A 24,002-nucleotide genomic window follows, 5' to 3' on the forward strand; every position below is an offset into this window, starting at 1 on the left:
TTTGCTTCTGACTTCACAAAAAAAGGTTTAATGCGATCAGACATTTAACCCAATCATTTTTAGTAGGGAATAGGACCACAGGCAAGGCTACGGTACAAGACAAGTTATAGAATACTTAGATAAATTAAAAGGTTTCAAGTCAGAAGTGTTCATGAAATTCACCCTAGAGCACTAAAAGAACTAGCCAAAGCAATTTCAGAACCACCTGCAATTATTTTTGAGAATTCATTGAGATAATGGGAGGTCATAGAGGACTAAAGAACAACAAATGTAAAACCTGTCTTTAAAAGCAGGGCCCAGGAAATTATACATCAACCAAGCCTAATTTTAGTATTTGGGGGCATGTCTACATGAGACATTTACTGTACAGTTGACTAATCAGCTGCACAGTAAATGTCTTGGCATCTTATACTTGCCTCCCCATTAAGCTGGAGTCAACTCATTTACTCCACAACAGCACACGTGTAGATGCTGGAGGTGCTGGCTGGGGCATGAGGGTGCTTCAGCATGAGACTGCCTGCCTGAAGCTCTCTCTTGCCACAGCACGTTGAGCTAGAGTGGGGCAGCCCTGGGCTGGTAGGGTGATCCCCAGGGCCCCCTGCCAGCCGAGACTGCTCCAACCCAGCTCCACGTGCTGCATATGAATAAAAGGTAGAGCTCATTGTTCTGAAATTGATTACTCCTGGGTCCATATTCAAATGGTAGGCCCAGGAACAATACGCACCAGAGCAATAAGCTCCGCAATTTATTCATGGGCTGTAACAGTACATGTAGATGTGCCCTGGAACAACAAGCTTAATTTTAGTATACAAGACAGCGAAGCACTGATACAATCATAGGATAAAAAATAGTCAATGTAGATTTGTTAAGACCAATCATATCCAGCTAATCTAATGTCCTTCTTTTACAGGTTTTCTGGCCTGGTAAGGCAGAATAACAGTAGATATGTTTTATCTTGACTTTAGGATAAGGGTACACTGTCCCACCAACATTTTCTTAGTTGAAATTGGGAAATATGGTCTAAGTAAGCTCACCACAATGTGGGATACAGCACAACTAACTAAAAACATAGGTCTAAAATGGACTTTAGTGGTTTTCTGTCAAAATGGGAGAACATTTTAAGTAGGATCCAGCAAGTGGGTTCTGTTTCAGGTTTAGTTCCAACCGGTATTTTCATTAGCAAGTTAGATGGTGGGCTAGAGAGTTAGAAGGGTCTGTAAGCACTTCAAAGGACACAGCTGAAATAAATAAATAAATAAATTGGGGAGACTGTCAAAACTCAACAAAATGTAATTCAATAACAAGTGGAATATGTGCTTAGAAAGGAGCGATCAGGTGCATAATACAAAAATGGGCAATAAGCGGTGAGGTAACCATTGTGCAGAAAAGAATCTGAGGGTTTTAGTGGATCCCAAACTCAGAATGAATCAACAAGGTGACAATATGCCTTATCTTTGTCAAAACAAACTTATAATAAGTTCTGGTGGAAATGTTATAAAAATTATAGTTATTCCTGAACCACTATCTACAAATCATACTCATTCACCAAGACTTCCCATCCGCACCCAGTGCACACAGCAATTTACCTTCAATTATTTCATCAGCTGAATTAAATCCTTTCTCAATGTTTCCTTTTTCTACTTTTTTTTCTTTTCCAATGTATGAATTGTGCTTTATTGCATCCTGCAGCAAGTAAAAAAGCCCATACATGTCAACTGTAATACTTCATACAGTCTAGTGCTTTTCATTTGTACAATCATTATTATCCATACAACCTCCTCCACCTTGCGTGATTAGTCAGATATTAGAATCAGTGAGATAATCATTGCAGGGTACCAACTTATTATCATTGCTTGTTTTTTCTCTGTTTTACATTACCCTTTGCTTCCCGCCAGATTAGGAGCTGTAGCGTGAGTCTCTATATGCAACATTCAGGGCTGCTGAAAATATTTCAGAGATGGATACTGCTGGATTCTGATAATCAACCAGAAGAGAACATTGGCAAAACATGGATGCAAGATGCATGGTGCCAGATCTTCAGCTAGTGTAATCTAATCTATTTCCTGACTTTGATGGAGCTACACTGATTTAGACCAGTTGAGACACTGGCCCATGGAAGGATGGAACTGTGGAGTAAACATTTTTTGATATATTCCTTTACTGCGTATTCTAGCCCTGATGTGAAAAGATAAGCCCCTGACTCAATAGACAAAAGGGGATGCCCTAAACAAAGGTTTACATGCTTTCAATAAATGAAAGGTATTTCTATACTGTACAGTACAAGAAGAAACAAACTCATCGCTGCTGCCAAATGAAAAAGCACCCGGTAGAGTCCTCCACACCTGGATAAACAAGTGAAAAGATTAACTCCTTAGAGAAGATGAATTCTTACCTCAATGGTCAGAATTGGCTCCAGTTCTTCATACTGTATCTTCACTTTTTCAGCACCTCTTTTTGCCTGAATATCTGACTCTGCAACTACAGCGCAGATAATCTGACCCACACAAATCACCTGCAACACACCCAACACATAGCACCTGGTGAGCACACTGGGCTGATTGTATTTTGTGCAGTGAGCATATCTTAGGGAGAGGGGGTCATGTCCAGACACTGCTTACACTACACTATGCTACACTCCTTTAGGAATTTGTTTGAGTGCAAGCTAAATTTTTTTAGATGGGATGTGCTAGTGGCATCTATTGTCTTTCACTTACAGCACCTTGAGCACTAAAAATGCCACCGATGTCTATATGGCCTTGACTCTAGCAGGAATCTTCCCCAATTCCATTCACCTGTGGGCAGCTTACCCTGATATGAGCAAATGTACAACCTCCACCAGTGTAAATCACTTTTGTGGTCTGTACTAGGGGGTTGTACTCATGCAGCTCCATCAAGGTTGGACTACTGATAACTGCAATCAGATCAAGATCATAAAGCAGACACAGTCCTGTGCTTGGGAGGGAGGGAGAACTGAGGTGCATCATGTCGGTGACTAGAGGAAAAGATGATGTGAAGGGGTAATGGAGAGGGATGAGGACACAACAGCAAGGAAGAGGAAAAGGAAAAGAGGTCAGAGTTGAGAGAGAAATGCAGCTGAGAAGAAATTGAAAACATAAAAGGAGGCAACACAAGATGTCCTGAAGAAAAACATGTTCTATCTAAATATTACTCAATGGTGGAGAGAGACCCAGGCCAGAGGAATTCTGCACTGGGGATGATGGCCACAGGCAGGCCAGATGCTTGGCTCTTCAGCCAGCAAACTAGGGAACACAGCTTGTGCTGCAGTGTGTTCCCACATGGGATATGTTCAGGGTCTGACCGGGCTTTACAGTCAACTTAATTTTATTTTTGAAGAGCATGAATCTTCCTTGTTCTATTTCTTTTTCACCTGAAAATGTCTCATTCCATGGCCATTCTCCCTTTTTCATGGAGGCTTGGCTGCAGTTTCCTGTGGTAGTCACGACCACTGTTTACTGAATCAGTTATAAAAGGGTGCTGCAGAATGCCTAAAGGCAACCTTCCCTGGCCTTATGCCCCACACATTGGGAGTCCTGTACAGGCCCTGCCTGGCTGCTGTTGGACTAAAGTCTACTGAATGCATTTTCAGAGCAGTTTAATAGTAAGCAAAACACTTGCAAAATGGGCAAACTTCCTTCTTCATAACAAACCAGAGTTATTTCAAACTGGACCTCAGCTGGAAGCAATAAGTACCTCTTCTTCTGCAAATGCTTTCTCATTTTTAGTGCCATTTTCCCCTGGAACATCACTAGCTGTTACCACATCAACCACTCCTGGCACTTTGAAGGCCTCTGATGCATCAATTGATCTGGAAAGAAAAATATGAGTTGCAGAGCCACCGGGGGTGTTTATGGGAGTGCACTAGTGTACTCTGATAAAAGCGGTTCCAAAGGCAGAAAAAAACACAGTCCTTTTTGTATTGCCACCAAACTGGTCCATATTGGGAGATCCATGGAAACATATTGTGGAAAAATTATCTACTGCTGTTATGAAGTATTTTAAAGCAGATGAAGGGGAGAGGAATAGGTCAGGGAAGGGGAGAAAGTCAAGGACTGGCATAAAATAGCGCTTAAAATTTTAGTCACTGTATAATGTTTCTAAATTCTCATTATTTCAGTATATACTTTCTTCATTCCCCTTGTGTGCTAATGGCTCCATTCGTTCAGAACAGACTCTCCCAGAGGAAGATGCACTAGGGCACTTGTACCCCACTACCTGATTCCTGTTCCACCTAAAGTTTAAAACCAGCTGCCTGGCAGTGGCAGCAATATCTACAGTCTCACAGTGCTGAAGGAATCACTTGACTTCATGGTTCATTATAAACTACCTGATTCCTTCTAACCTCTTCATTCCACAGGTGTTAATGGCCCTCTATCTTTTTTAATGGTGTTGAAGTTCCACCAATCAAGCTATCCCTTGTTCTGCACTTCTGTTGCCTGTTAGCTGTTCCTGGAAATGAAGCTCCCATTTCACGGCCTTGCAGACTGTTTTTAACTCATTCCAATAAAGTTATATTAATTTTTGCATCAATCTCAAATGGAATAATTCAGCCCTAAGCCCTAAGCATATTAGTAAAGCTTCTAGTTTATTTATAACTGGAGAAAAATATGTGTTGGTTTATATGTGAATAAGCACCTCACCATCTGCGCCCCTCTTTTCAAAATTCTAGATCCACCCTTGGACTTCCCTGATGTATCTGCCAACACCTGACACACTTGCCAAAGAAATCCTTATCTCATGATGTTAGCCAGCCCAAGGGATGGTAGCAGAACAGTCCTTATGTGCTTGTGTTTATATATAGCTTACAATAGAAATGCTCAGGGTTAAGACACATTTTTCTGCCTTTGTGCAGTGCCAAGCCAAAGTGTCCCCTCATCCTGCAGTGTAATATATAATCCTATATATTACACAGCATTAATAATAGAAAGTTCTGAAATGCAGCTCCGCATTACCAGTAGGTAATTATTTCACAATGCAAGCAAATCAATACATTTACCAGCCGTGGAGGGGAATATTCTTGAAAATCAGGAGGTGATCAACACTTGACTGAGGAGCTGAAAGGTGAAAAATCTGCAAGTAGCCTGTCACTAAGTATATATTTTTCTGCCTTACATAGTATTACCCAAATTTAAAAGAATTAGCAGCTAATCCTCCCCTGTTTGGGCATGAATTGCTCTTTCAGGCACCTCTTTGTTCCTGGATTTCTTCTGTACCCTGCTGTACTTCAGCTCTGGCTCAGTAAAACTAATGAATACATTCAGTTAGAAAGACCTGAGTCTGTTATGACTTCTACTGGGACTCTTTTGTTACACCTTTCACTTACTTACACAATCTTTGCATGCGCTTTTGAACTTTTGACCACGGCCAAAGAGAGCTCTCCATCTATAGGATGTATGTCATCACAGTAGACAGCTTCACCTGTGGCATGCTTAACTCCAGACTGGTGCATGATAGGATGTCCCACTGGATCCTGGGGTGGCTGTTCTGGATCTACATCCTGTTTAAGAAAAACATGTTATTCTAGAGCTGCAACACTAACTATTGCAAGCCTCTTTTACTAATACCTTCTGAATTCATTTGGCCAGTGCTAGAGCATGTCCTTAAACCCATGAGGAAACTGTTTAGATTTTGGGGCTTGAACATAAATAGATATTGACTCAAAACTGAAGTTCCAAGTAGTAATTTCACTTCTATTGCTTGTATTTAGGCTTGGCAGAATTCGATTTTTATTAGTAAATATTGATAAACATTGATTTTGTCTCACAGACTGGCAAAGAAATATTTCCACTGTTAGTAATCAAAATTTGTAGAAAGGGGATGTAAGAAATTTGATGACTGACTGAGTTGTGTGATAACAGGGAGAGCAGTCATACAGATCCATGCTGACTGTAGGCTGTATTGCAGCTCCCAGAAACCCCAGGAAACTGGGAACAAAGGAAGAGGAAGTGACAAGTGGATGAGGGAGCTATGGGTAAGCATCGCTGAGGCTGATGGCAGCTCTGCTGCTTAGGTAGCGGGAGTCCTACAGTAGTTATTAGGGCTGTCAATTAAGTGCAGTTAACGTGTGTGATTTACATGTTAATCAATTCTTGAGTTAATTTTTTTAATGCAGTAATTGTGCAGGTGGTTTTACAGCCCATGCCCAGGCTCTACTTCGCCTATGTTTGTCACAGCGGTTAAACTGCACTATAATAATAGTTTATTGCCCTTAATAAATTCTCTGGCCCCCATACTGCTAATTTCATGCAATCCTGAAAATTTAAATGAATAACACTGAAATAAATTCTTAAAAAATAAACATCAATATTATTTATTGAAATTATTAGAAAATAAAAATCGAATTCTGCCAAGCCTATTTGTATTACACTGGCACTTTAGGGCTCCAGCTGAGATCTCAATAGAGCAAAATAGAGCAAAAGTCTCATTCCCCCCTGCCCAGTTCTCTCGCAACTAGAGTGTGTTTCCTTTTGCACCACCCGTCCTGAAGTAGATTTTGTACAAATTTGATATCACATCTTGTCTCAACAGCCTAAAACTGAGCTATGTTTTATTCATAGTTTATATAAAGGAGGCATCTAAAACTAGAGCTGATTGCTCTACTCCAGCCCAGTGTATCTTCCTGAAGGACACTGGCAAATACATATTTTGGCTTGTACAGGCTGGCCTAACGAAAATGTTCTCATCCAGGTTTCTGCTAAGTGGATGTCTGTCAATCCTTGTTTTCCCCAGTTCAAATAGAAAATTAGTTGCACTACCAGTGTGTTTAGCTGGAAGAAAGCTCGGGTGCCCTCTGCTGTTCACCCTCACACTACACTTCATGTTTGCTTCAAACAACTCTATACCAGGTTTTCTCTACAGAAAACTGTATTTTTACTAAATAAAAATTGTCTTGGAAATAATCTGTTTTCCTAAAATAATATTCAACGTTTATTTTAAAAAAGACAAACTAAATGTTTTCTGACATTTCTGCATTGCTGAAAAATGCTGAAAGTTTCAGCTATTAAGAGTTTTCAGTCTGCCTAAAAACATGAGATATTCTGGTAAATTTTTTGTGAGAATAAAACATTTTGTTTGTTGAAATTGACTTCTGAAAAGTATATTTCCAACTAGTGCACACTTCAGCTTATAGTTTTTGACAGAGAAACTTTTACCTGAGGAAAGACACCGATACACTACCGTAAATAGGGAGTAAGGCTGAAAAGAGGACATAACAGTCATTAAGACAGACAGCATGTGGCAGCTGAAATTCATGCCTGGCATAGTTTGCTATGAAAACAGTGTCACTGACCTGGTATACTTGTCTTCCCTGGGGAGGTCTGCATTCAAAGTTTCCGAGGGCACTCATGTACTTCTTTGGCAGGTCAGGATACTTTGATGGATCCTGAAAGGCAGGGAATTGTATGACACTGATGTCAGATAAGTATTTTTAAAGTTAAGATTTCCATTTGCCGGTTATGAAAAAAATGAATGTTAAAGATGTAGAGATCTCCCATTTGCTCCCCCAGCTTGGACACCAGCTCTTCAATGAAATATTTCTGAGTTGGAATGGCATTCTGCACCTGACAGCAACAACCACCCTATTCCACTACACTTTTCCTTGCCAAGTAAGCACCTTTTAAAGTGATGGGAGAGTTATGCAAATAACAGATAATGCTTGAAGGGCAATGGGTGACCCACGATCAAAGACACAACCCATTATCCATGCCATAAAAAATCCAGGCTGTTCAGATGTTAGTGTTCAAGATAGGGATGAAGGGATGTAGGTGACATGGTTAGGACTGAATTAGGAAAACAGGCAGAGAAACACTGACCATGTCCACCGGTATTCACATTTCAGGTTCAAATGAAATCATATGGGCTTACATTTGACTTATCTTTCGAACTTTTGAACTCCTGAATATTTTGTTGCATCCTGCTGCAGCATTGGTCTGGGTCCTTCTCTAAACTACCTTCTAAGTGTCTGAGGTGGCTGTATGAGCTGCCCCCGCATCCAGAGATTTCAGACCATTTCACCATGTTATGCTTATACTCTCTGGCTGCGTCTACACATACCTTGGACTGTGCAGTTACTACTGTGCTGTCATTTAGGATTTGCTTAACTGCTGTTACTGCACAGTCCCGGCACCACGGGTTGTTTCTGATGCTATTATGCAGTAGCTTATCTGTCTGTTAGTTTAAGGTTTTATATTGCTGCTTGTCACCACAGAACCTGATTTCTTACTCCACAGAATCACCAGCAATAACAGTCCTTAGTGAAGTTCACAGGGCCTTTGGCATTTCTCCCTTTTCAGAGTCATGGTACACATTTTATTTAACGTTTTTGCCTAGATCTTACCTATTTTTGGTGAGGTTCATAGGGATTTATTGGTAGAGCTGTCAGTGTCATGGCATCTATAAATACATAGCTGTAACATTTTGACAGTTAAATGTATTTTGGGGCAACAGAAGAACTGTTCTGATTCTGAAACCATATTAAGCTTTAACTATACTATAACATGGTTTGGTGTAGAAGCCAAGTAACAGCACCCTCACCACTTAGTAAGGGACTGACCTACCCAGGTAGCCAGATAATCTGCATCAATCAGCGTGGTATCTGAACCCATATACTAAGATTTTTTGGAAATATTTTATTGGACCAAATATTTAGTTGGGAGAAATATTAGATAAGCTTTCAGGCACAAAGTGCCCTTTCTGAGATCCTATCCCACATAAACAACGTCAGTTCACTGATCTGCCTGAGGAAATCACTTACCAATATCTTTAAACCATGCAACACTTGCAGGTAGAATTTGAAAAGGAAGCTGACAAGCAGAGCTCTTCTGTATTCCACCTTCCCACCTGGAGCTGAGGGGGAGAGAAAAATTTCGCCAAGCACCAGTCTGCAAGCTTCACCCAGCATCTGCTCATTCCATTGCCTGGGATACAGACAGACACGTATGCATGTGCATATACAGAGATATGCAAGGATGTTAAGAAAAGTTTAATTCATATGGGCCTGGTGTTGCTGCCCTTTTGGATTTTTTAGAAACTATGTGCCTGTGAAGACTGTAACAGTTAACTTGTTAACTGAGTGACCAAATTTGCTGCCAGCTAATAGGCTCATATTAATGAAGATGGTTGACATTTTTATTCCAACCATTCCAACATGTATCCCAGTGAAACCTGGCCAGCACAGATAGTCTTTCTTCACTGGGAAAAGCAAACAGTGCTTTCACTAGTGTCTTGCCTGGATGATCCACCAGGAAAGGAGAACACTATCTTATGGTTGGGGCTCCATAGAAACCCCCTGGAAGAGAGTGCCAGGCACTAGGCTGTATTAATGCATTCCTGGGCACCTCGGATACTCCCACTACATTGTCATTGGTGCTCACTTTCTGGAGAGGACTAGCCAGTTGTGAACCACTGCCCCAGTGGAAGTTGTGTGAGAACTCTACAAAGCTGAGTTCTGTGTCTGGATTTGGATATCTGGCAGAGTCTGGGCTTTACAGAGCCTACAGTATTGTATGTCAGAGTTGTACTTAGTCAGTACCTCCCAACGAGCTTCTGGCAGGATTTTCTTGCACTGACTGTGGTAGAGCCAATGCCTCCATAAAGAATGTTCAGGTCCATAATAACATTTGTGCCTGGTTTGAAAAGCACTCTCATTGCAGAATTCACAATCGACAAGGCGTTCTTCCGGCGCTCTGCCTGTCGGAAGGCTGACACAAAGTCGTCCTGAGCAAAAGAGAATTTAACAGAGAGAAATTCCATCACTGGCAGATATGAATCCTCTTAAAAGGAAAATAACCCACTATTTTGGGTCTTCATTAGTTCCACTTGGTACAAAGAAATAGAAGTTGCTAAACCCATATGGTGACTTAGTTATGTTTCTGTATTTCTTTCACATAGTACCAGTGAAGGGCTGACTTACCCAAGGGAAATATATCCAAGGCTCACCTACTTATATGTTGACATGCCAAATCACAGCTTTCCCCAGTGGTTTAAGGTGCTGTCAGAAGCACCTCCTCTGAAGTGCTAGGCAAACAGTACTGGCCCAAGTCACTTATAATATGGCTGGTGCATTAATGTTACTTAAGTGGCTTTCAGCACTAGAACAGGTTGCAGCACGGTGCCAAAGGACCAAGTTAACCGAGAAATTTTTTCAACAAGAAAATATTTATATTTCATGCTACAGAGCTGGAGAGTAGAGCAGGAGCTGCTGGAAGCAACTGGATATTCCACAGTCAATTCCGATGCCAAAGCCTTGGAAGTACGGCTTAAAACCATGCCCTTTCCAGAGACAGACAGGTCCAGACCAGAACTCCAGAGCTAAACGTCTTCGGAGCTTCAGAGGTTGCAGCACGGATCCAAGGTTTAGATGCTTCGTGATCAGTGTATGATGGGACTCAGATGCATCTTTCTGAATTGTTCATTTCCACATGAAATTTGAAACACACAGTAGTTGTATTCCCACCCACAAACTAATATCCCTCCCTCACTTTGTTTTCTTGGAGATATCCTGATCCTCTTGCATATACCCAGGTGTGCCCTACATGGTGATTTTAATGAGAATGACCAAGGAGTAGGAGACTATTCAACATGAGGAAAGGTGGCAGAGTTAGACCCCAAGAAATAGCCATGGATCAATTTTTCTATGATGAACATTCTTCCTATTGTTTCAGATTTTGCTCAGGTTAAGCCATATTTCTTCAAACTCCCTGGAACAAGGAACCCTAGCCCTGTTCCTAAGAGGCAGGGCTGCCCCTTTAAGACCTGGGGCTACAGGAACCCCAAGCACCAGGAAGGTACGGTTAATAACCCAACCACCCGGGCTGGTCAGCTGATGGGAAGAAGGCAGGGCCCTGGGCACATACAAACCCCAGGGCTGGGGCTAGAGAGTTAGTTCTCTGGCAGGAGCCAAGAGGGAAGGAGCTCTTATAGAGGAAGCTAACTGGAGATGCCTGACTGCCTGTTCTGCTTCTGGTAGAATAAAAGGGCTATAGGAGCTCATAGGTACTGGTGGTGGGGGGAGGCCCAGGAAAGTGAGAGAGAAGCTTGTCTCCTAAAAGGGGTTAGGTTTGGCTTAAAGGACTTCTATTATGTTATACCTCAGGGGCTTGTATTTATGTTATTATTTGTCTGGTGGACTGAGCTGAGGCTATTTGGGGAGGAGGTGGCCTCAGTGGGGCACATTACTGTGCGAAGCCCCAGCACCAGGCAGGCACAGTGATGGGGGTGATCCAGACCCCAGTGCCTGGGGAGCGCAGAGACAGGGGGAGATATGGGCCCCAGTGCCAGGGGGGCACAGCACCAGGTGGTGCAGAGACGGGGGCAGACCCCAGTGCTGGGAGGCACAGCAACAGTGAGTGAGCCAATCCAATGCCGTAAGGCATAGGTCGACATTTATACCACCTGCGAGGCATGGGCCACCATGCAAAGGAGGGTTGGAGCGGTGGATAGCAACCCCTAGCATTGGGGTATTAAATAGGCAGCCTCCCACCTAAGTACCATCATAATTATTGTTCCATCAAGGTGTGGCAGGAGAGATAGGTGGGCATGTAGCCCAGAGACAGAGGGTCAGGTCTCTGTTAGACAGGCGTGGGGATGGACCTGTCACACTCCCCAAAGGCATTTATCACCCAATTCGATTCAGGCCTATTGGGAGTCCTGCTAGTGCCTTGAATGGACTTTGAAGCTGCTCCTTCAGGCCCCATTGGAATTTTGTGCACACTCACATAAAATGCTAATACTATCTGCCCATGTCTGTGGAGGATCCTGCAAGCCCTCGTTCACAGGAGGAATCCTTGTGCATGTGGACAAGGAGTCAGAAGTGGACTGGCCAAGTTTGCCGATGACACCAAACTTTGGGGCAAAGCATCCACACCAGAAGACAGGAGGGTGATCTAGGCTGACCTGGAGAGGCTCAGCAAATGGGTGGATGAGAACCTGATGGTGTTTAACACTGAAAAATGCAAGGTTTTCCACCTTGGGAGGAAAAACCTGCAGCATCCTTATAGGCTCGGCAGTACTACAATGGCTAGCACTATGGAAGAAAGAGACTTGGGGGTCATCATTGACCACAAGATGAACATGAGCCTGCAATGCGATGCTGCGGCTAATAAAGCAACCAAAACACTGGCTTGCCTCCATAGATGCTTCTCAAGCAAATCCCAGGACATCATTCTCCCTTTGTACTTGGCCTTGGTGAGGCTGCAGCTGGAATACTGCGTCCAGTTTTGGGCTCCACAATTCAAAAAGGATGTGGAGCAGCTTGAGAGAGTCCAGAGAAGAGCCATGCGCATGATCAGAGGTCAGGAACACAGACCTTACGATGACAGGCTGAGAGCCATGGGGCTCTTTAGCCTGGAAAAGCACAGGCTCGGGTGATATGATGGCCACCTATAAATTTATCAGGGGTGACCACCAGGATCTGGGGGAATGTTTGTTCACCAAAGTGCCCCAAGGGATGACGAGGTTGAACGGTTATAAACTTCTACAAGACCTTTTCAGGCTGGACATAAGGAAGAATTTCTTTACTGTCCAAGCCCCCAAGGTCTGGAACAGCCTGCCATAAGAGGTGGTTCAAGCACCTACATTGAACAGCTTCAAGAGTAATTTGGATGCTTATCTTGCTGGGATCCTATGACCCCAGCTGACTTCCTGCCCTTCAGGTGGGGGGCTAGACTTGATGATCTTCCGAGGTCCCTTCCAGCCCTAATATCTATGAAATCTATGAAATCTATGAAAACTATGTAGGTAATTGTAAAGGCAGCGTGTGACTCAGTGTTTGCAGGGCCTGGCCACATGCAGCTCTGGTACTGAAGTTCTTACAGTGCATATGGACATGATTAAAGTATTGTAACACTGTGCACAGTGCACATGGATAAAAACAGCCCAGGGAGGAAATTAGAACCTTTACCTTCTTAGAGTACGGGATGAGAACCGACACTATAATTTCATTTGGTTTAATGTCTGCATTTTTACATCCAGAAAGAAAGTCATCGGTTAAAGGAATCTGCCGTTTTCCATCTGTTGGAAAAAAGTGTAGGTTGTCAGAGAACATGGAGAGAGAAACCAGATGTCTTTGCTTTGCAGATTCAAAATTAATCCAAGCCTGCGAGACCAAAACAGACTAGAAATGACCTGCATCAATACCCCAGTGTTTCAGGATCTAGGTCTGATACCCACACTGCAGAAGCTTCTCCAGGAATATCAAAATAAAGCTTCCCAAAGAGAAAAAGGAGTCAAACGGGCAATGAATGCTGATCATAATGAGCAATTTCATGGGATCAAGTCAAAGGAGTGTAAGCTACACAATGTAGGATTGGAAAAGTCCTCAGGGTACAGAGCCTTGTTGTGTTTTCCCTGTCAAGCACCATGCTGCTATAATTCTATGCTAAAGGTCATTTATGCTGCTATAGTAACACTAATAGTACTGAACAGTAGACATAATGGAGGGTGGGATTGCTGATTTTTTTTCTTGCTCCTAAGAGGCAGAGAGATCAATCATGTATGTATTTTTCTAGTTCTCTTCTTGCTCAACAGCTTTTAGGCAAAAAAATCCCCCAAAATGAAAACAAGACACAAAAGTAAAATAAGCTTGAAGGCAGAACTTATCCACCTTTTTAATAAGAAAGAGAATTATTCTGGAACATCTTTGATTCAAAACTCTTATTAATTACTGGCATGTGATCAATATGAGAAGTAGGAGCTGATTTTCAAAGCTGTTTTACCTGCTCCCCATCCCAATTCCCCAGTGACTTTGGTGAGAGTTGTGGGTGCTCAGAGCTTCCTAAGAAAATGGAGCATAGGTTTCTCAATATGAATGAGACACTAGCAGGAGAAGCAAGCAATGACAGTGTCTAGGAATCTGCAAGCTAAAGGTAGTCTAGCCTGGCATGTGCAGAACTGTGGGAGGCTGACACCAGACGGCTGCCTTTCTCTTCTCTGCCTCTCCAGCTCAATTCCAAGAGACTGCCAATTTTGTTTCCTACTGAAGCATGCAGCAGAAAGAATCATAGCAGCCTGTGTGATAATGTTCTTTGTCAGTGACAATCATAGGAAAATACCAGAATCATTTTCTTCTGCATCTGTGACATGAATCAAACACAGCTCAATCAGTTAGACCCACCACCTGTACCAGCAATTGTCATTCTGTGCTACTGACTTAGGTCCATAACAGAGATATTCTGCATCTTACCTGTAGATGCCAGGTTGAGGACAGAGTTGCCAACTGCCAGGACAGGGTTCAGATCCCAAGTTGATCCTCTACTAACAATGTGTCCCCCTAAGGACTTTCACAGAGACAGAGAGAGAGGTGATTTTTATGGTCCTCTTTTCCATACAAAGTCATGGCTTTTAACATGACCCCACTTTCACAGATATTAGGAAATTAAGGGCCCTTCTTTCAGTTTATAGAGTTGGAACTGGCTTGTTCAGTCTTGAGTCCAGTTCCTTATTTCCCTGTTGTCTTAATTTACAATTCATGAGAGATCTTGTTCAATTTGGTAGGTCCTAGGTAGATGCTCTGCCCAGGAGATGCTCTGTGCAAGAGAAGAGAAATGGCAGCTCCAACAGTGTAAGTGGAGGGCCACAAGGAACTGGGACAAGGAAATTTTAAAGAAAAAGTGGAGGGCAGGACCAGAGCTGCCTGGTGAAAGGTTCTGGAGAACTAAACACCTAGGTGTTCACAGAACATGTAGAGAAAAGGCAGCTCCAGGGCAAGTATTGCCATATTATTCATCTACAACCCATTCTGGTGGGAGAAAGATACCCATTAAAGCTTTGGCTTTTCTGTCAACATGGTTACAAGTTGCAGCTCTCAATGCCCTGGACACCTTCCCCTGACACCAGACTGACACTCCCACTTTATTTTACATAAATGGGCTGCAGTCCTTACCAATGCAGGCTGCGGTCAACCTGGTTACCTGCATGGGAAACTGGCAACTGACTCAAATTCATGGCCAAGCCCCAGGCCCACCCAACTCTAAATGAGCTTTATAGGTTTACAAGTGAATGGCACACTAATGTGCTTGTAGTGTTTGCCTGTTGATTGTCATCCCTGGAAACATACAGCCAGACTCCTGATCTGTTCACCAGCCACAGTTCTCAGCTGCTGCAAGAGAGCACAGAAGATCTTTGTCTTCTCCTCTGGGAGCCCCGAGACTGCTTTCATCAGGATGTCTCTGAGCTGGGCCAGTCGGCAGGCAGCTCCTATCACTAGTCCTAGAAAAAATATTTGAAGCAGGTAAATGAGAGCATCACACTTTAGATGTTCTCAACTCTACAACTGGTTCATGTGAACACTAACTTTGTAGTCAACTTTCCTGAAGATAGAAGTAAGGAAAAATGAAAACAGAGGTGCATTTTGTGTCTGTGCCTAGCTCAGGCAAATGTCATTAATTGGGTTAGTGTTTTTTTTCAGTAAATGAATATACACAAAAAGTATTATACTATGTGCACACACATCTGCACCAATCAACAGGGTAAAATCCCTTGGACCAAATGCTGAGGTCCTTATTCAAGAAGATTCCCATTGGCATTAACAGGAGTTTGACTGGAGCGGAGTTTAATGGATAAAGGAAAAGCTCTTAAAAGACTTCAGAACTTGACACAAAGCCACAACCCACTGATGCCGACAGCAACATTACCATGGACATTGATAGAGGTGGATCAGGCCCCGTCTCTGTGGAGCTTCATGGTACATCTGGGAAATTTGCTGTGGCTGAAAAGAATCCTTTTCTAAGCCAGGACACCCTCTGAAGTCACCTTTTCTTAAGATACATTTTAACAGAGACTTGTACAGCTATATCTGGTATATTGATTGTCATGTTTACCATTCATTTTAGCCATCTGTACCACTTCAATTCCAGAGCTAAGGAAAACTCATGAAAGTAAACAACTATTTGTGGCAAGATCCCAATTTCTCAGATTTTTTGAGCATCTTTGTTTCAGAAAATATCCCCACATTACATGTCATTGCTACAGACTCAGTTCCATGCTAGGTCCTGCAATGACATGCTATACTGGGTCAGGCCTTCAGCTGGTGTGCATCAGCAGAGCCCAGCTGACTTCAGCACAACTCTGACAGTTTGCACTAGCAGGGACCCTGTGCAGGATTATCTCCTCGTTACAGCCTGCAGCCATTACCAGATGAATGGCCTTGTGATTTACGGATATAAAACAAAATCCATCAAATCTGGGATCCCTGCAATTTCACTTCCTCCCCAAATAAAAGAACAGAAGGGAACTTGAACAAGTCACTGCTTGCAGGTGCTTGCTTGAATAAGGACCTCAGCATCTGATCCAAGACAGTTTACCCTGTTTATTTGTGAGTGTGTGTTTTCATGTGTATGAGTGTGTAGCAGGGCACTAAGATGTGCCTGCCTCTTAAGGCTGAAGAAGCCTGGCCAGGGAGCTCGGCAGGCTAAGTATAGCTCTCTGGATGGCCCCCTGTCACAGATTGTACATGCACATGCACATGCAGTGTCATTTTTGTATATATTATGTATACTGAAACCCTCCCTACTAGGCCAATAAATAACATTTGCCTGGCGTATGCAGTCTCAGTAACTAAGGACACGGGTGACCAGCTGACTTGCCTTGCTAATATATTGAACTCTACAGAAAAAATAAACCATTCTGCAGTGATGAAATGAAGCATTTATCTCTTCTAGTGTCTAAGAACACATTAACCTAAATTAATTTCATCATTACCGTTAGCAGAACCTTAATAAGTAAATCAGGGACTCACCATTATTAGTGTTATTCACAATACGCAGCTCTGAAATCCTATCAGGATGGAGGATAACTGGATGATGAACACCACCGATCTTCATATCAAGTCCTGAAAAGATGGAGAATTACACTGAGAGTAAGAAAACAGAAAACAGCTGTCAGATTCCCAGAACTGTGAGTCTATCATAGAACTGATGCATTTCAAGAGCTCATCATTGCTACCCTTCCTGTTTTGGGGGCTCCCAACTTCTGGGGCAGACTGGAATCCAACAATTCCTCATCTCAGCCTCAGAACCCTACACAACCCCACTCCACTGCCATTTAATCCCTACCCACAACTACACTTTACTTCTAACTTTCACTCTATGTACTCATCCCATCTTGGCAATTGCTTTATCTCCTAGTCTCCCAAGTGTCTCCATGCCAAGTTCTTATGTCACCTCTTGTGCCTGGAAGACCCATCACTCACTCTCTACCTATTATACATTTTAAAAAGAAGTAGCAATGTGCCTGTATGTAACCTACATACATTTACCTATGACCTTTAATTGCTGCAGCCCCCAGGCTCTGTGTCTCAGCTCCTGCTGCTGTCACACCTAATTTAGGCCCTGATCCAATACCAGCAGAACTCAATAGTGGGATTCCTACTGACTTCAGTGGGTACTCCACCAAGCCTTTAGACTGCACTGTCAGCTCCAAAGGATTTGCCATTCTAGCTGTTTGCAAAGTCCCAGGCATCTCATGGCACAATAGTATCCATCAATAGCAACACAGTCCAGTTTCTACTGTCTGAGTATAAATCTGAGAACTAGAGTCTCTTTACATCTTCTTAAAGTCAGTTTTATTTTCACTGTATACATGGCTATCCAAAGAACAGCTCAGGACCACCATGATTCCCTTACTGAGAGAGGTGTTTTGTTTTTATCCACTCTCCAATTCCAGGTGATGGGGAAGAGCTCACATCCTATAGACCCACACTATTATAATCTACAAGAGGTGCTCTGCTCTTCTAGACCCTTACCCTAATGCTAATCCATACAGCTCTGCCCAACTTCCTCTTCACTTCATATGATCTCTACTCCAATCCTGAGTTCTCCTCTACAACTGCTGCTGTCTTGGTGGACTTCACCCCTTCTCACTATAACATAGTAACATTAAAACATGGCTGTAATACAGAGGAACCAATAGGGTACATGACTAACAAAGCTTATGTAACACAAACTCAACTGAGCTAACCATGAATCCATTTAGATTGGAAATTAGAAGGGTCCTAACAATTAGAGCAATGACGTTCTGGAGCAGCCTACCAATGGGAGGAATGGGGACAAAAGATCTAATAGCTTAAGATGGAGTTTAATAATTTTATGAACTTATGGTGCCTGCAAAGCAGGGGGCGGGACTTGATTACCCAGAAGACCCCTACATGGCTAAACTGATGCTTTCTACATGCACCTACTTTTTTGTTATCCTTTCCTGAGTTTCATCTAATTGAAAGCTTGAACATATAGACTCTTATTCAGGTGAATGGTCCTTATCAATACAGGCAGTCTCACTGAAGTCAATGGAAAAGGGACAGTGCTGTGGATCATGGCATAATCTAGCTAGCACTCCAGGAACAGCTATGTTCCTGAAGTACTGTGTGAATTTGGGCAAATAAATTGGGCCTAAGTCCATGGTGTTTAAACTTACAAAAGTCAGGGAACTCTTTCATCTCACCTCCTGTGCCACAGAATCCCTAATCCTGTCCTGTGAGCTGACATGGAGCCAAGCAACCCGGCCCAGCACTGGTGATGCACTGCTTCCTGGTCCACCACCCCAATCTTCATGACTTATTGTGGAAGCCCAGGGTTCCACAGAACACAGGTTCAAAACCACTGGCCTAACACATTCAAAAGTGGACTCCAAGTTGGGGTAATTCCATTTTTTGATGCAGAAGTTGTCAAAGTTAAGGCCTAGTTATCAAAGACACTTGGAAAGTGCTGCTTCCACTGAATAGTAATAATTCCTATGAGAAGGGACCCTGGACCCCTCGTACCAACGCTGGTGTTCCCCACAACAACAGGTGCTTTGGGATACTTGGTCTTGAGCTCCAGAAGTTCCCGCAGGCTAGCGGGAGAAATCCACATAGTTCTTTCCCCCTGAAAAACCAGAGTTCTTCCCTGCTGCTCCTGAGCCATTCTCTGTAGTGGAAATAATACAGATTTTGTGCTTCAGATAAATGCTAATATTAAGGCCCCTGTAAAGCAATACAAAATACAGCAAAAGGACTGTGTAACAGTAGGTGTAATACCTTGTACTTAAGCAGCATGTTTTATCTATGGTTTCTATAGTATCTTACAATGGTGTATTGAATTATAACCCATATTGTAGATAGGGAAATTGAGGCACGAAGAAGCTACGAGAATTGCCTGTGTCAGCTCAACAAATGAGCCGTAAGAGAGGATTATAACTAAAGTCTCCTGTGCTAACCACTAGGAAGGATCCCACAGAGAAGGTTGTTCAGCAACTAACAAATGCAAAGTGATTTCCCTTCAATACCGAGCCTTTGTCACCTCCTTTGCATGGGTATTAACATTCTCCTGGAAATTCTGGTGGCTTCAGACAAAATGTACCCTCTCACCATGTCTGCTCAGTCCACGCACAGCCCTGACTGAAATTCTCTATCCCAAATCCTGATACATTTTAGCAGAGACTTAGTTTCTAGTACAGCCAGTAACAAAATCCCAGATAAACTCTCTCACACAATTCTGGTTGTCAGGAGGTACTACTCTGAAAAGTGATGGTGACAGTGTTTGTATTCAGAGGTACATCTGGCTACCTTCAACGTGCTATTTACTTCTGAGAAGTCTAAAAGGAGCCAATGAAACTAAGAGAGAGTGAGTAGGATCCTAGCCTTTCTGTGCATCATCCACAGCACTGTTCCAGTCACTCATGCCTAAGATTCTTCCTTGAGTGGCTGTATAACTCCGGCACCCAGACAGCGTCAGGGAATATTTGAAACAATTAAACAAACACAGAATCTTTCAGGAGCAACAGCTATGACTCGCCACATCAAGCTGAAGTTCTGCCCATTCTCTCAGCTAAACCAAACGAATGCTGTCTACTTTATAGACTGACTGCAGTGTGGACACTTCTCCCCAAATCTCTATGGCCGTGCGTAGATGAAACAAGATGCGTGTGTTCATGACACTTTAAAGTGGGATAAATCCTTTTACACCACTTTAATGGTCTTGGTGTTTGCACACCTTGAAGGTGTATTGCGCAGTAATTCCAGCTGCAGTAGGAAATTTGATGGCATAATGTGCCTTAAATGACTTAGGGTGCAGCAAAATAAAACTCCTCGTCCGCATTTTAGTTTGCTGCCCCTACAGTGGCAGAGCAAAGCATTGGGCTCCGTGCAGCTCCTGGCTCTGCAGAAAGCCCTGCAGGCAGCCTGGCAGCAGCCTGGGAAAGCAGACTCTACCCAAGAAAAGCAGCAAGCCTGATATTTTTTTTCCACACCCCACCCCTAGAGCCACCCTGCCTGCCTGAGCTGCGCAGGGGCCCAGTGCTTCCCTCCATAGCTGCAGTGCCTCCTGGGACTGCCTGAGCCGGGTACCTGTGCAGGGGGCCCACTGCTGCTGCAGAGAGAAGCACCAGCTCACCCTGCCCAGCCCAGGGACTGCTCCACCCGCTGGCAGCTTGCCCTCCCCTCCCCACTGGAGAGGCAGGTAAGTCAGTGGGGTGTGTGCATGACACAGGGGTTTAATCAGACCTAAACTGAAGCAGTGTTTTTTAAAACACATTGCTTCAATTTAGGGCCTCCATTTCGTCTACACATGCCCTAGAGTATCAACCACTACTTCTCTCCTTACTTCCTTCCAACCCCCTGTGAGCCTCCAAGAACTTCTACTCCTACTTCCAGCATCTTTCAATAAGCCTCCTCATCCTCCTTCCCCTTCACTATGCTTTCCACAAGACAACCAGGTCTTCTATCCTTAAGGTTAGGCCTGCAACAGATCAGACCCTGTAAACTATAATAGCTCATGATCAAGACAGGTGGGAAAGGGGCACCTCACTGTGTGGAAAAAACAGTGGAGCATAATTCTGTAGTGATTACAACCCAGAGGAGAAGAGGGAAGGAGCAGGTTATGAGACCTGGCTGGACATTTTCCAATTAAATGCTTTTTTATCAGACATTGCCAAGTTTTGATATGAAAAAGTCCAGTTTTGGAGCATCCAACAACAGTGTGATTTCAGGATTTATTAGCTTTTTAAAATAAACTGTCAAGGTTGAAAGATCATGTTCTGACTCACTGAAACCACAATCTTCTCAGATACCTAGTTAGCAAAAATTTGGGGGATTCTGCCTTTTTGTCTTGATTTGGGAGGGGAAATTTTTCTGATATCTCAAACATTTTTTTGAGAACAAAAAACTTTTCCCTGCCTACTCCTATGGCTACCTGCCCCCTCCATACAGCTACTTCTGCTGTGCCCTCACATGCAGCCCCACAGCAGTCCCTCTCCTACCATACTTCACAGCTCAGCGCAGAGGAGAGATGGTGCTTTGAGAGGCTCTGCACTGGAACTCAGACTCTTCTTCTTTTTTTCCCTCTCTAGCACTGTATTTTGTTGTTTAGAACAGCTAATTAATTTATTAACAGTTAATTAAACTGAGTGGAAGAAAAGAACTTGTGTAGAGCGTGAGATCTGCACATGTTGAATTTCAACCCAGAATTTATAGTGCAAAAAGTGGCCCTCTGGGGATGAAGTTGGCCCAATATATCTTTTCCATACCAAGTTTCTATAAAAAATAAATGTAAATGCTTTATCATGTCTTTCATTTAAGGAGAAACAAATCATGGAAGAGAACACTTCCTACCATAAGTTCAGGAGGAAATATAAACTCTTGACTTGGATCAGCAGGCTGAAATTCTTCTGGATTGCAGAGACCTGAACGCATCTAAGAAAAAAAGTTTTATATAAACATTTACTTATAGAGGAAAAGCAGAATTTCTTTCCAGAGTAAGTAAAAGAAATGCCATGCTTGGCTCTTATGTGGAATTTATCATCCATGTATTTCAAAGCACTTTGCAATGGAAGCTCAAAATCATCTCTCACACTGGGAAACATGCAGCAATGACTCCCAACAACACATAGTAAACTAGCAGCAGAACCAGGGCCAGAACTCAGCTCTCCTGGCTCACAGAGCAGAGCATGAGCTAGACAACATTGTTTCTTGCCTGTTTGGGTCTTGTCATCACATGAATAATATCAAGGATGGGATGATGGCATAGAGATCTCTCTCATTCCCTCCAGCATGCAGCTGAGAAATATGGGTGGAAGTTTGCCCAGTTTCTGCCTATGTTATATCTACTGTGTGGGTAAAATCAGGACTTCATTCTCTAGGGCAGCTATAACCAGGAAAAAGCATTCTCCTTGCTGAGCCTCTCTTCTCCCTTCACCTTCCTCTGCTGCTCTCCTTTCCAATTATATGCCACCCCTTTCCCTACCACCCCCCAGGAGCAATACAGGTTTCCCTCACTTTATGCTGTATGTGCATTCCTGGAAAACAGTGCATAACTTGAATTTGCATAAAGGGAACCCACTTTACAATGTAACAAATAGGGATGCGTTCCAAGACCTCAACTGTATTGACCCCCAGACCCATTTCTACCACTTTTACAAGACAATTATGATACTCACCAACAGCAGAGAGTACACACAAGCACAGGGTGGTTGTGAATGTTACCATAATGGAGATGGCAACCACAGAAACATGTGTCGCAGACAATGAGTGAGGCGCACAGATGCACACAAGAGACTATATTTTGGTGCGCATCACTCCCGCAATGCACTGCACAAAGCAGCTGCCTGTGGGCTTCCACCACACCGATCGCATAAGAGTGAATTTACCTCACATATGACACATTTTTGGTATAAAAAGAGTCATTGCATAAGAATGAATTTGCACATACATAACCTGCATAAAGCAAGGGAAACTTGTAGTAGCTGCTATCCACACCTCTGCTCACTAGCCCTCCAGTGGCAAGTCACAGTTACACAGGTCTGAGAAGGAATTATTAAAAATTAACCTGTGATTACTCTGAAACTGCTCTAACTTGATGACAGCATGACATTCCTCATGGAATGGCCTCAGAAATACCTTAGAGATGCTGGTAAATACAACAAAACTTGTTACCCATAATTATGACATGATGCAGAGCAGCACTATGGTCACTACAGTGTCATGCAGACATACCCAAGCTAATTGAAAATTAGCTGGATGAGTACTGTTAGGATCCCAATTGTGGCAGCATGAAGATCAGTAGATGTTAATTTCCCCTTCTTTTCAGGAGGGCATTGCAGCTAATATTACAGGTCATGTTGATGTGCCAACTCTGCTTCTGGTGCCCATGCTAGACAGTGTGAAGTTTGCTCAAGTATCTCTTAATTAGGCAATAATGACTTCAGGGTAGACAAACCTATAGGTACTGCTGGCCAGATGCAGAACAGATTAAAGAAGCTCATTCACCACCAACTTTACAATACAACTGGAAGTAATTCAAACCTCTACATCTTACCCGATCTCCCCTATCAGACGATGAGGACACACCTCCTTCCTGATCCAGGCAGCACTGTCCTGTTCCTCTTAGTTGGCAGCAGGTTGGTTCCTAAGCAAATCATATCCCATCCTGTCATTGTAGTGAGTTAACTTCAAGGGAATGGGATTTCTTTTTAAATACATCTTTGATTCTACCTGCACGCAAGACACTGACCACTGCAGGAGGTGGTCCTTTATCTGAGGCTTAGCCTAGTTCCTCTGGAAGTCAATGCAAAAATTTCAAATCACTGCAGCGTGGTGAGATCAGATAATTGAAACTGTACAAAGGATTTCTGGGTCCACTGAAGGAGTCCTATTTGGATGTGGTTGGATATGGGGAGGTCCTATGAGGAACACTGGACTGACACCAGACATGTACTTTTCACTTGCATCTCTTCTTCTCCTTGAAATGACTACAGGATGGCTCAAGCTAATGGAAGAGGCCCAGTTTTCCAACTTGGGTTGGGAACTCCCAGCCAGGGAAGAGCCATTCAGGGGTTTTCAGTACTGCCTTCTGTTTCCAGTTTTCAAGGAAGGTTAAGGATATGACCAGGGAGATGTTAACCAGGTGGGGTGAAATTGTGATCTAGGTGCATGTGGGGATCTGTGGCTGACATGCAAAAATGGCTGTTGAAAAGTGAAGGCACAATATCAGATATTATTCAGTTGATTTCTCTTTCACTAT

At 43.1% G+C, this 24,002-nt stretch overlaps 1 protein-coding gene across 2 annotated transcripts in view; it reads right to left on the minus strand.

Moving 5' to 3' along the window:
* LOC149867300 (aldehyde oxidase 3-like) overlaps positions 1-24,002 on the minus strand; it is a 73,975-nt gene that overhangs the window by 38,804 nt on the left and 11,169 nt on the right. For both annotated transcript variants that reach the window (XM_090045135.1, XM_090045134.1), the window contains exons 7-20: positions 23,298-23,387; positions 21,596-21,676; positions 18,770-18,914; positions 16,751-16,843; positions 15,071-15,222; positions 14,198-14,291; positions 12,917-13,026; positions 9,548-9,732; positions 8,771-8,933; positions 7,307-7,399; positions 5,346-5,515; positions 3,712-3,826; positions 2,393-2,512; positions 1,587-1,683 (exon numbers count right to left, since the gene is read on the minus strand). In XM_090045135.1, coding sequence (XP_089901261.1) covers positions 1,587-1,683; positions 2,393-2,512; positions 3,712-3,826; positions 5,346-5,515; positions 7,307-7,399; positions 8,771-8,933; positions 9,548-9,732; positions 12,917-13,026; positions 14,198-14,291; positions 15,071-15,222; positions 16,751-16,843; positions 18,770-18,914; positions 21,596-21,676; positions 23,298-23,387 — 1,708 coding nt within the window. The remainder of the gene's footprint in view (positions 1-1,586; positions 1,684-2,392; positions 2,513-3,711; positions 3,827-5,345; positions 5,516-7,306; positions 7,400-8,770; positions 8,934-9,547; positions 9,733-12,916; positions 13,027-14,197; positions 14,292-15,070; positions 15,223-16,750; positions 16,844-18,769; positions 18,915-21,595; positions 21,677-23,297; positions 23,388-24,002) is intronic.

Source organism: Crocodylus siamensis, chromosome 4 (genome assembly GCF_052110815.1).
Source record: "Crocodylus siamensis isolate JL-2025a chromosome 4, ASM5211081v1, whole genome shotgun sequence".
Classification (NCBI taxonomy): domain Eukaryota; kingdom Metazoa; phylum Chordata; order Crocodylia; family Crocodylidae; genus Crocodylus; species Crocodylus siamensis.